Source organism: Anomalospiza imberbis, chromosome 23, assembly GCF_031753505.1.
Source record: "Anomalospiza imberbis isolate Cuckoo-Finch-1a 21T00152 chromosome 23, ASM3175350v1, whole genome shotgun sequence".
NCBI classification, from domain to species: Eukaryota; Metazoa; Chordata; class Aves; order Passeriformes; family Viduidae; genus Anomalospiza; species Anomalospiza imberbis.
In genome coordinates, this window is record NC_089703.1 from 3907314 (window position 1) to 3920236 (window position 12923).

At 43.8% G+C, this 12923-nt stretch overlaps 1 protein-coding gene across 1 annotated transcript; it reads left to right on the forward strand.

Moving 5' to 3' along the window:
• The first annotated feature begins 8526 nt into the window (after positions 1–8526).
• UTS2 (urotensin 2) lies at positions 8527–12350 on the forward strand. The gene is made up of 4 exons (XM_068171380.1): positions 8527–8662; positions 10831–10941; positions 11427–11470; positions 12075–12350. Exons 1-4 carry the CDS (start codon positions 8560–8562, stop codon positions 12189–12191), a joined length of 375 nt encoding a protein of 124 aa, XP_068027481.1. The 5' UTR covers positions 8527–8559; the 3' UTR covers positions 12192–12350.
• The last annotated feature ends 573 nt before the right edge of the window (positions 12351–12923 follow it).

Here is a 12923-nt window from a genome sequence, read left to right on the forward strand (position 1 = left end):
CTACCTGAAATTTGTCCTCTGATATCAGCTATGGATATTGGAGTGATAAGTAATCCTAAGCCTCTGTGATAAAAACAGGAAGAACATGAGTACACCAAATGCGAAGAGTTAGATAGAAAATGTTTTAAAAAAAGCACAAGGATACCTCTGACAAAATTGTTTTGTTCTATCACCACTGCAGATTAAAGTCCTTATCCTCTAGCTCTTTTAGAAAATGAAACAGGGCAGATAGTAAAACAACAAATAGATAGTAAAATATTACTAAGTCTCCAATTAAATGATTTGAAATAAGAAACTAATGAGTCAGAGCACCATGCAATTAACAGAGTATGAAGTAGTCTCAGGCAGGGAAATCTGGAAGGTGATTTTTATGCCTCGTCCATCTCTTGCAATTTGCTACTTTACTGTTTCTGCACTTCTTCACTCTGGGCCAGAGAAAGTACAAGACAACAGCCTGGCCTGCCCACTCCATCATCCAAAGTACTAAGAAAAGAATCAGCAGTGAATTGCTGCTTCCCTTTTTGACATTAGTAGTACCAGTTTTTGAAAGAATTGCATTTGTAGCCCTAGGAGACAGAAATCTTAAGCTGGAATTCATTCCTTTAAATCCTCAGCTGAATACATGTCTGTGTAAGCAGCCTCCAGGAAATAATTTGTTTGGAAACCCTCAATACCCTACTTAAAAAAATAATGAATGGCGTAAGTTTAAGAACAGAACAAGAGTGAAAAATGTCATAGTATGCAGCAATCACACCTATCTCTGCAGCAGGATTAGCTTGATAATTCTTTATTACAACCTAAATTAAACCTCAGGAAGACTGTGCTATTGTTTTAAAAAGAAAAATACACTATGGACTGCTGATAAAACTGTTGAGGAATACATTTAGTGCAGCCAGCTTGGTGTGCAGCTGCAGTGTGAGCTGCAGGTTGAGCTCTGCATAGGGAGCCCAAGGCAAGAGGCAGTGAACTGGCACCAGCTCTTTGCAACAGTGGTGAATGTGACCAGACACCCAGAGATGAGACAGGAGCTCAGGGGGAAGAGAGAGGAAAGGTAAATTAGTACACAAAATGGAACAAGGCATAAGAAAGGGCTAACAAAGGGGCTGCCACATAAAAGCCCTGTGAAGGCCAAAAGCCTACACAAAATGCTTTAGCTCTGATTTCAGAGATTTAAATGACATAAAAAGGCAGGTCTTCCAAGCTTCTTATGGTGAAACCAAGCCCTGATTGCTTCCAGAAACCCAAGAGAGCAGTGGCGATGGCAGAAGGCAGATGGTGGCAGTAAAGGGGAGGGCAGAGCAGATCACACTCCTCATGCAAGACTCACTCCTGGATAACAGCTCTGTCCTGACCGGTCTGCTTTGCTTTGATCCACTCACTGCTGGGCTGCTCCTTAGCAGGCTGAGCCTCCAATACACTCCCAGTGCCTGCAGTGCTGCTGCCTCCTACCAGTGAAGCTAGCCAAGAAAAAACCAATGCCTAAGGAATACACGGTATGGGTACTCCCTCCACAGTAAGAAGCTTCTTGATTATACAAAATCATTCTTCAAAAAACCAAATAAGAGTCACTTAGCTGAAAACATGTGTGCATGCAAGAGGGCAACAGAGATAAAACCTTTTTCAGAAGTGAAAAACGAAGAAAAACCCAAACCCAACCAAACAGAAACACAGCCACTGCCCTCAAACGCAACCACAAACACACTGACTCCCCTAAACCCAAACACACACCAGCTCCCACAAACCCAAACACCAACCTCCCAAACCAACCAAACACACCCTGACCCCTCACAAACCCAACCCAAACATGCACACACTGACACCCCAAACACAAACACACCAACACTCCCAAACCTGTGTACTCCCCCAAACACAACCACACGCAACACAAATACACCAACACCCCCAAACCAAAACACACTGACCACCCAACACAAACACACCAACACCCCCAAACCCAAACACACTGACCCCCCAACACAAACACCCAATACCCCCAAACCCAAACACAGTGACCACCCAACACAAACACACCAACACTCCCAAACCCAAACACACTGACCACCCAACACAAACACCCAATACCCCCAAACCCAAACACACTGACCCCCCAACACAAACACACCAACACCCCCAAACCCAAACACACACACTGACCACCCAGACACAAACACCCAACACCCCTAAACCCATACAGACTGACCCCCCAACCTCAAACACACAGAGACCCCCCCAAACCCAGCCAGACACACACACCCCCGACCTCCCAAAGCCCAAACACACCAGCAGCCTCAAACCCAACCGAACACACACACACCGACCCCTCAAAACAAACAGACACAGACCCCCCAAAACAGACACACCGACCCCCCAAAACAAACACAGACACACACCGACCCCCCAAAACAAACACACACCGATCCCCCAAAACAAACACACAGACACACCGACCCCCCAAAACAAACACACAGACACACCGACCCCCCAAAACAAACACACACCGACCCCCCAAAACAAACACACACCGACCCCCCAAAACAAACACACAGACACACCGACCCCCCAAAACAAACACACACACCGACCCCCCAAAACAAACACACACACCGACCCCCCAAAACAAACACACACACCGATCCCCCAAAACAAACACACACCGACCCCCAAAACAAACACACCGAGCCCCCAAAACAGACACACCGACCCCCCAAAACAAACACACAGACACACCGACCCCCCAAAACACACACACACAGACACACCGATCCCCCAAAACAAACACACACACAGACACACCGACCCCCCAAAACACACACAGACACACCGACCCCCCAAAACACACACAGACACACCGATCCCCCAAAACAAACAAACACACCGACCCCCCAAAACACACACACAGACACACCGATCCCCCAAAACACACACACACACAGACACACCGACCCCCCAAAACAAACACACACACAGACACACCGATCCCCCAAAACACACACACAGACACACCGATCCCCCAAAACAAACAAACACACAGACACACCGACCCCCCAAAACACACACACAGACACACCGACCCCCCAAAACACACACACAGACACACCGATCCCCCAAAACAAACACACACACAGACACACCGACCCCCCGAAACAAACACACAGACACACCGACCCCCCAAAACACACACACACACACAGACACACCGACCCCCAAACCCAAACACACATCCCCAGCCCCCCAAACCCACACCGACCCCGGACCCTCCCCACACCCAAACCCGCGCAGGTCCCGCAGCGCCGCCTCCCGGGCCAGCGCCCCCCGAGCCCCGGCACAGAGCCCGGCGGGACCCCGAGCTCGCCTGGCCCCGTTCCTGTCCTCCCCAGCTCCTGTCCCCGCTCTTCCCAGCTCCTGTCCCCGCTCTTCCCAGCTCCTCCGTGCCCCCACACCCCGCGCAGGGAGGAAGGACTGGAGCGCTGACTAACTCAGAGCTGATTTGGACTACCCTACGTTACTGAAATATTTGTAAAGGTTGAAGACCTTGAAAATGTCTCATGACAGAGTTCTCTTCGACAAAGAAACTCAGGTTGGGAAATTTTCCCAGTTCCAAGTGCAGCAGTGTGACAGAAAGGTGTGTGCCTCCCCCGAAGTGAGCCCAAGCCTCCTGCTTGCTCTGCAGCTGGCACTGGTGAAAGGAGGATGGACAGAGCTAACCAACGGCCTGTGCCTTTCAGCAAGGCTGCTTTGTGCTCCTTTCTCTGATGACCAGAAAAATGAAATAAAGAAGTTTTTATTTTGCTTTTATCCAGATCATAATTTCTTATTAGAGTTGAACAGATTTTTTGGGATACCTTGGGATAGCAGGTGATAGGTACAGAGAAAGTTCCAGCCTTGCTGCAGATGTGTTCCTCTCCTTCCTTACACACTCTGCTGTCATAATTTCAGTTTTAAAAATGAACTGTAATTGCGTAGTTAGTTCCATTACTTTTTTTTTTTTTTTGGTGAAAGAAGCCTTATTTCAAGATCTAGTTTCTGCTCCTCCGTTTGCAGCTGCGTTATCCAGAATTCAATTCCCGTGAGATATTGATGTGCTGGATTTCCAAGTCTCAGTCATGCCAGATTTACTTTCCTTCACATCAAACAGCATGAAGGTTCAGGTTGGTAATTCTGCAGTGCTGAGAGGTCAGGGGAAGCAGGGACCAGTCTGTCAAGCTTCACTTGGAGAATATACCCAGACTACAGAGGGCCAGCCCAGCAGGGCCAAAGGGAAGAGGGTTTTTTCCCCTCAAACTGGTGGAAACTATACTACAAAGGAGCAGTGTTTTGGCAGCTGTGATCCTGTGCTCAAGAATTCTTAGACCTTACCAATTCTGTAGCAAAATAAAATATCTTCAGAGAGGCCTAAGGACTCATCATCTTCATCACACAGGGGTGTGTGTCCAGGCAAGCACATACTCACCTACACACCTTCAACCCACCTCAGAACAAGAGGGCCTAGGTCAGAACCTCTCAGAAGTATTACACAACATTGAAAGAAATTCTGAAGATTAATACTCCTGTGCATTACAGCTCACACACAGTGAACAGAGGAAGCATCTTCAAGAAGAAAGTTAACAGCAAGTTATGGTTAGTTTTTTCCTTTGGTTTCCTTATTCTCCAAACAGGCTATTTTCAGCACACATTAAAAGGCATAGTATAAATAGGGCAATGTAATTTGGTAGCAGAAAAAAAACACCTTATTGCATATATGATCTTACAAGGTAGCTATTTCAGTATGCAAAATAAATCTGATAATGTTATGTAGCTGAATAATCAGCTAAAATGTTAAACTTTAAGTGAAAATAAACTTTTTAGGTGTTAAGCAGAACAGATATCTGCAGTGACAGCAAAGCAGAAAACCCCAAACCCCTATACAATAGGCCCTACTAGAAAAATTAGTGACAGTGCAAATGTTTTTTCCAGGCAACATGTATAACTCATTGAAGCAACATGTTAAGTCTAAAATGGTAGTAAAATTCAAGGAAGAGATGGGTATTCAAACACTAACAAGCTCATCTGCAATTACAGTGCCAATACAAAATCATTCTACTGCACACCTCTCTTCTTGTAAACTAAATTCAAGCTAAAGTTTTACACTAGAAGTTACATCCTCTGAAGATGTCCCTCATACAAATGCTACTGGTAAATCACACCTTCTCAAATTCCTGGTTTTGCCAGCTGTCACAATATTTGACTAATAACAACTCATGCTTGCTTGCCATAAAGCACTTAGCAACAGGGGAAAGAACTGTTGCATTATAGATTACATTTCATCCATACTATTCTACACAGAAGAAGATAATTTTTGGGGATGTTTGTGATTGGTTTCATTGAGTCTTATTTTTTTTTAAGTTGTCTTGGCTTTACTAGCAACTTGTTCCTCATGAGACATCACAGTAAGCTAGGAATTATCATTTCTTCTGATAATGAAGGATAGTCTTTTAGGATAGGTTAACATATATTTATTGCTTAGAATTTGTTCAGTAATTTATCTAACCCTACTACTGTAATTTATCTATCTACTGCTGCCCTGAGGCACTTCAAAGACTAAATAAGCATAAATAAGAACTTGGAAAACTTTCCCCACAAAATACTGCAGAAGAGTTTCAAATCAATTTCCAAGCTTTCAAAGTGCCATTCCCATTGACTTCCCTCTCCCGTGGATCCGGGGCTCTGTACCTTTGCTTAGGATGAGCTGTTTCCTTGCCTGGCATGATGACGTTGGCACTGTCGCCCGAGGGAGATGCCTTTGACATTTTGGGAGAGGAAAGAAGTATTCTACACAGAAGAAGATAATTTTTGGGGATGTTTGTGATTGGTTTCATTGAGTCTTATTTTTTTTTAAGTTGTCTTGGCTTTACTAGCAACTTGTTCCTCATGAGACATCACAGTAAGCTAGGAATTATCATTTCTTCTGATAATGAAGGATAGTCTTTTAGGATAGGTTAACATATATTTATTGCTTAGAATTTGTTCAGTAATTTATCTAACCCTACTACTGTAATTTATCTATCTACTGCTGCCCTGAGGCACTTCAAAGACTAAATAAGCATAAATAAGAACTTGGAAAACTTTCCCCACAAAATACTGCAGAAGAGTTTCAAATCAATTTCCAAGCTTTCAAAGTGCCATTCCCATTGACTTCCCTCTCCCGTGGATCCGGGGCTCTGTACCTTTGCTTAGGATGAGCTGTTTCCTTGCCTGGCATGATGACGTTGGCACTGTCGCCCGAGGGAGATGCCTTTGACATTTTGGGAGAGGAAAGAGTGGCTAAGTGACAACTTCAGAGCTAAGCAGAGGCAATAAGCTGCGGGCAAGTTGCCCGACTTGAGCATGACGCACTCCACGACGGCTCTAAGAGGCTGAGTCTTCCTTGGGAAAAGACAAAGGACAGCAGTTGCTGGTAAGAGTGCTTCATTAGCTTTCCTTGGAGGATGCCTAGGGTGAATATTGATAGTACCATTGTCATTGATAGTTCACTGAAGGAGAAGCATTTGTACAGAGCATCCAGCACCAACAGTGAGATCATGCATCAAATCAGACCTAATTACTGTCTGCAGTTTTGGAACCAAGAGCTGCATGACTCAGATGAGGAGAGAGAATTCCTCTCTTGCTACTTATCTCTCTCATAGGGAAGCACAGGGAAAGGGGAATAAAACACATTAGGTTAATTCTGTAGAAAAATTCTTCTGTTGTAAAGATTCAGTTCAGCAAAGAGAAGTCCAGAGAAACAGGATTTGAAGTTCAGATAACTGAAGCATATGTTCAATAGTCAAGGCATGTCAAACACCAGCCCTCTCTGTGCACACAGGGAAGTTTAGAGAAGTTTAGGCTGGCAGGACCTCTGCAGGTCCTTTCCCACCTCTCCAACACCCCACCTGTGCACTCAGATCAGAGCATTGAGCTCACATAGGGATGCCAAGGGCGTTATCAAGCTCAGTTTTGAAATTCTGTCCCATTCCATCCTTGGATCTATTCAAACCTGACTCAACACTCTCCTGAACCAGTGTTGAGGAGACTGGCTGACCCTGCTTGGAGCAGGGGAATTAGAATATGAGATTTGCAGAGGTGCTTTCCAACCTCAACCTCTTTGGGAACCCACTGTGTTTAGCCCACCCATGGGGTGCCTGCGCCCCCGAGTTAGACCTGCAGCAGAAATACTTCTGTTCTATATGACTGATGCAGCCAATTTGAAATTAGTTCTAGGAGCCACAGGATGTACAATATAAAATTAATCTTTGACAGGAAATGCTAATAAAGGAAAAATATGAAAAGCGGGTAAGTTCATGCCTTTTGCAACTTAAACTGATCACAAAATTCAGCAGAAGGAAACAACTTTAACAGTTGTTGGATTTCACAGTATTTTGAAGAGCACTTGGAGACAAAAACATTTGAGTAGAGAGGCAGAAAAGCAACAAACCTTAATTTGTTACAAACAGGCATTATCTTCTCACCATTAAAAGGAAAGAATATTGCCATAAACTTAGTGTCAAGGCTCTATAGAGTTGGATATGACACTGCATAGAGAGTGGAGGTGAGGGACCAGTCCAGTCAGCCCTTGCTCTGTGAGATGATAAATTATAAGCAAAGGAGACAAAATATGCTAGATGAAGGGAAACAAGGACTAAAGTGATGAGATGACACAAGGCAACTCCTGTGGTAGCATTAGGCAAAAACAATAGGCAAACAGGGGAAAAACCTTGCTAACATACTCAGAATTAAGTAGTTAGTTCCAACTGAAAGAGAAGATAAGTGAAATGGAAAACAGTCTTCCAGTCTACAGAGGGACCTGTGTTTAACATCAACCAAAGTAGTTTATATGTACCAAGAAGTCTCCAGATGGGAGCTGTACTTTCTCTGCCAAGACAATTCTCTAGGGCACCATTGGATGAGGTCTTCCCAAATAAATAGATGTGAAATTCTGCAAGGGGGAACAAAACAAATGAAAAAATTTGAATTATCCTAGTATTATCTTTGTAAGTTAACAAGCTTTTTTAATTCCCTCTCTTTTTTACTTTTTTTCTAGCACAACAAATACAACACAACACATTCATCCATCTCACAAAAGAGAGAGGAAAAAAAAAAGTGCATTTCATATCAGATGCTTTGCGTCAAGACTGCTAAGGCTCATAAATCAGCTGTCTATTGCCCTGGTCATTGCAACCAATGTCTGACCCTTTGTTAACTCATGATTTATAACTGAAAGTTACTTTTTTTTAAATGCCAGATTTATAAACTTTACTGTGCTTGGTTTGATATAATATCCATTTTGTACACCAAGCTATAAGACAGTAAATTTATTGTCTATGAACTGTTACCTTGAAAAATTACATCAATGCAAAGTGGTTTCCATTTAGAATCAATGGGCAATAAATTCATTGGATTTTTTTTGAAGGGGGGAGAGAACATGATGGTATTTATGAGGTCATGAGTGGCTATATAATAGGAGAAACTGGGAGCTGATGCTACAGTTAGACAGGAGTTCTGAGTTACAGGGTTAGACACAACCATACGTCCAACAAAGCAACGATGCATAAACTGATTCTTTGCTGCCTCATTATCGTCAGCTTCTCCTGTCCTCTCTTGTCTCTCCCCATCATCAATGCCAGTGAGATGTCTTATCAACACTCAGGTAAGAGTCTTTTGATTGTAATGGTTATCACGCAGGGCTTGGAGCAGTAAACCCAGAAAAGCAGCAGGTGTGCTTTCCAAGGGGCCTGTCTGTGCTGCTCAGCTGTAGGAAAAGCAGGAGGACACCAGCAGCACAAGGGACATAGCAGTGGGTGCTGGTCTTGTACAATGGGGAGGTTTGGTGCCCTCAATAGTTACCCCTACTCCTTTGAGATCCAGGAAACAAAAGTAGGCTTTGAGGAGAAAAAGGTGTCTGAGCCTTGCAGCACTGAATGTGAGCTGGTATTCAGTGTCTGAGCACTCAGGCATTGGGGAACTTAAAGAAACTTGGCTGTTCAGTCTCTCCTGTTCCTACCCTTTGAAATAAGCTATTTTGTGTTTAAAAAGGGGGAAACCTATTGCAAACATCAAGAACAGGCAAATCTCTCTTACACTCCTATGTATTGAGAATGCTATTTGTTTGCACTAATTCAGATTCCATTCAGCCCAGGGAAAAAGAAATCTTTTCTTGAGTAAGGCAATGCTCAAATTTGAAATGGCTCAGAAAAAATGCACAGCAGAACCTGGAAGGTTACTATCATCAGACCTGACTGGTACTGGAGGACTTTCTGAAGTGAGTTCTGAAAGAACACGCAAACCAACCCAGAAGTTATTGCATAAAGCTGACTATTAAAAGTGGCTGTTCTTACCTGCTTTGCAACAGCTGTTCTGCTGGTTTATAGGTATCAGCAGTCCCCAGTCTGCTTTGAAAATCTTGGACTCTCTAAGCCAGCATCTCCTCAAGCCTTCCACAATGTAATTTGCATTTACAGGTACCCCTGACTCAATGTGAGTAATATCTGTCACATCATAGCTGGCTCTAACCATTATTGCATTAAGTTAAAGTCACTGTGCTTCCTAGATCTTCCTTGCTAATGTAAAGAGTCTCTGGGAGGGAGAAGACAGAAAAGGAACTGTCTTAAAGAGGGTTGGTTTTGGGTTGGGTTTTTCCTTTTTTAAATCTCAAAGCAAATTTACCTGCTAGCACAGCTTGGATTTAAAGAACAATCCATGGCCAGAGATACAGATTGTCTCCACATATCACTGGGAATTTTTTGTATTCTTATTTTGAGTCCTATAATGAAATCCCCGCTGTCCTTTGCAAATATCCTTTTATGCAGAGAATGAACTAATAACAGGCATGTCCCACCTCTTCAAATTCCTGATCTTTGTGCAAGTTTTTGAAATGTTAGGTTAGTTTCAGTTTATTTTCTTACATATCCATGTGAGGAGCTACACAGTCACACCTATCCCTGCAGGTCAGAGCGACTGAAACTCCAAAGGGTCACCTACAAGTACAATTACAACATTATATTCATCTACACAAATAGTGTTTGATAATGACACCCTCTGGTTGCCCACAAGTTTGGATGTCTGCTATGATGAAATTTACTGCTCAGATTCCAAAAAGACAAGTTACCTGGAATATTGCACTGTTAAGGGCTTCTGTTGGCAACTTGCCTCAGGGCACAGGCTAGCCACAGAATTCTGAATTCTTTATGCATAAACAAATTAATTCTATCAGCTACCAGCAAGCTGTTGTGTTGGAACAACCAGTAACATCTGTACTGGTACACACATTAAATGAGAGATGACTGAAACACACCAAGAAGCCCAGCTGCCAAAATAAGTTGTAAGTTTTCCTACCTTTGTTTCTGCCCTTCCACAACTTCTTCTGCATTTAGTAACTGCAAAACTGAGCAGGTTAATAGGTCTTGAACGGGAAGTTTTGTCTTTATTCATAGGAAAGCCGCAGCATAGGAACTAGTAGATAAAGAGATGAACCAAAGTAAAATTTTTAAAATTACATACAAGTCTGGGCTGTGTAGTGGAAGGATGAGGTTGAGTACCTCAAGTGACAGGAGGGACTGCTGTTGGTCAAAAACTTTTGTAACAAAACTTCTACCAGAGAAATGAGAATCTGAGACTAACATCAGGAAGGTATCTTTTCTCAAAGCTTTGGGAGGAAAGGAATACAAATAATTAAATAAGGATGGATGGTTGGTGCTTTCATGAAATCTTTGACAGGTGGGGCCAGCAAACCCAATCAGAAATCACCTGAGACACTGAAACAGGGATGCAAAGCAAGAGACTCACCCTGTACCTGTTTCTGTCATCTTCCATTGGCAGCTGATGAAGATTCAAGGTTAAACCTGGAGAGGTTGGGCAGCCTGGCAAGCACCTCCCTGCTCCAGCTCCTGCCAGAGCTCCTGGGCACACTGACTGAGGACAACAAAGCAGGTGAGGAGCTTACCACAGCAACGGGAGGGTGCCCATGGTTCACACCTCCAGCTCCCACAGATATCACACCCCAGCTCCCAGGTATTTGCTAAAATACAACGTTATGTGCAAGCAACAAACAGCTGTCATTCAGTTACCTGGGACTTTGGGGAAACCTGCTGAGCAGCCATGCCTGCAGCTCAACACCACCTCATGAAGTCTCCAAAGGAGTGCTGCAAAACTTCCAGAGAGCAAAACCAGGGCAAGGAGAAGATTGGCCTAAGAGGAGCTGGCAGACAGAACAAAACAGCAGTCAGACAAAACATCAATGCTTGCAGAAAGTGCAGAATCAGTGGCAATGGATGGTTTGGGAAGCAATAGGTGTTACCCTTGGACATTCCAGTCTGAGACCTCTGTCAGCTGCAGCATTATGGCACAGGAGAATTACTTGCCTAATTAATGATTTCTAAATGGAAAAACATTTCATTGTGTCTCTCCTTTAACAGGTCTCACCCCCAGCAACTACAACCCAGGGGAAAATATCAAAGAGGTAAGTAAATAACCATCTGTCACTGAAACAAGAAAAACAAGACTAAACTACACAGAATTGTTACCAAGAAATCATTTCAGATCAACAGACTTCACAAACAGTATAGACTAAAGTAGTATGACATAGTGTTCTTGAAGCTGGAATCACTTAGCAGTTAGACAGGCAGGAGAGGGGGGAAAAATGGAGAAGGAAGAAAAAACCAGCAAGTATTCCATATCATTTAATTCTAAACCCTCCACTTTTTTTTTTTCCCTAGAAAAACAGCTAAGTAAAGGCCATTTTCCAGCTTCATCAGCCCAGCACCAGTATTTCCACCACCACCACCCCCAGCACAGGTTACACAGTATTATCAGATTTGTTCTGAACCATTATGTACATGGAGAGCATCATCCCTGTTCACTTCCTGCTGAATTAAATGTAAATGCAGAACACAGGGACGAGTTTTCGTGGGAAATGCAAAACAGAGGTTACACACTGGGCAGTCCCTTCCTCCCCCCAGCCAGAGCACAGGGCTGGGTGATCAGGAAGGGTGGGGGCAGTGGAGAGTGTACTTCCCCACTGGGAACCACCCAGCAGCAACCTCTCTAATGCTGTTTGATTTCAGGCTTTCTATGGGAATCATCCTCGAAACCCTTTCCTGGGACGCTTCTTGACCAAGGACAGGAAACAGTACAAGAAACGTGGGAATCTTTCTGAGTGCTTCTGGAAATATTGTGTGTAAACAGGGAATTCCCTGACTGGTTGCATAATTTATACAGATATCTGAAAACATGTATATAGATTTGCTTGATTTAAAATGGGAATGAAGAAACACGAAGGCAGTGCCTAACTTTAGACTCTATGCTACTTGGAAGTGGAATAAATTCTTGATGTTTTGCAATTATGTTGTGACCAATGTAGTAATTTTATAGAGCCCAGCACAGCAGGAAGTAATGGGAGAAAGAGACAAATACACAACACAAAGAGAACTTGGGCAGGGGAAGCAAAATTCCCACGGGGTTCTGTGAAAACTCCCAGAAGAGCTCAACTGTGTCCAAGACCAGAGGCAAGGGGACTTTCTCCTTTGCCACCTGATGTAGATTGGGGTGCCAGGAAGAAGGGTCACTGCTGCATTCCCTGAAGATGTTGAGCAGGTAAGGGATGGCAGCTTAACAATGCCCAGTCCCCTCCTGCCATCCCCAAGGCAGCACAAAAACAATCAGCACACGTCAGGATCGAGCTCCCACTGCTGCTGGAGATGACTGTTTCTCTCAGGCACTTGTAAAAAGACCCACAAATGTATTCCTCTGCCCAGCCCCCAGCCACCCACAACAGGGCTGCCTGTACATACCATGGGTCTTGAGAATTGTGTGATTATTATCAAGCACAGTACGGAAGGTAAACATGGTGGTCAATGTCAAGACTTTACACCCAGATCTGGACAGTCAGTGGAGGCAGGAATGACACCATGTGA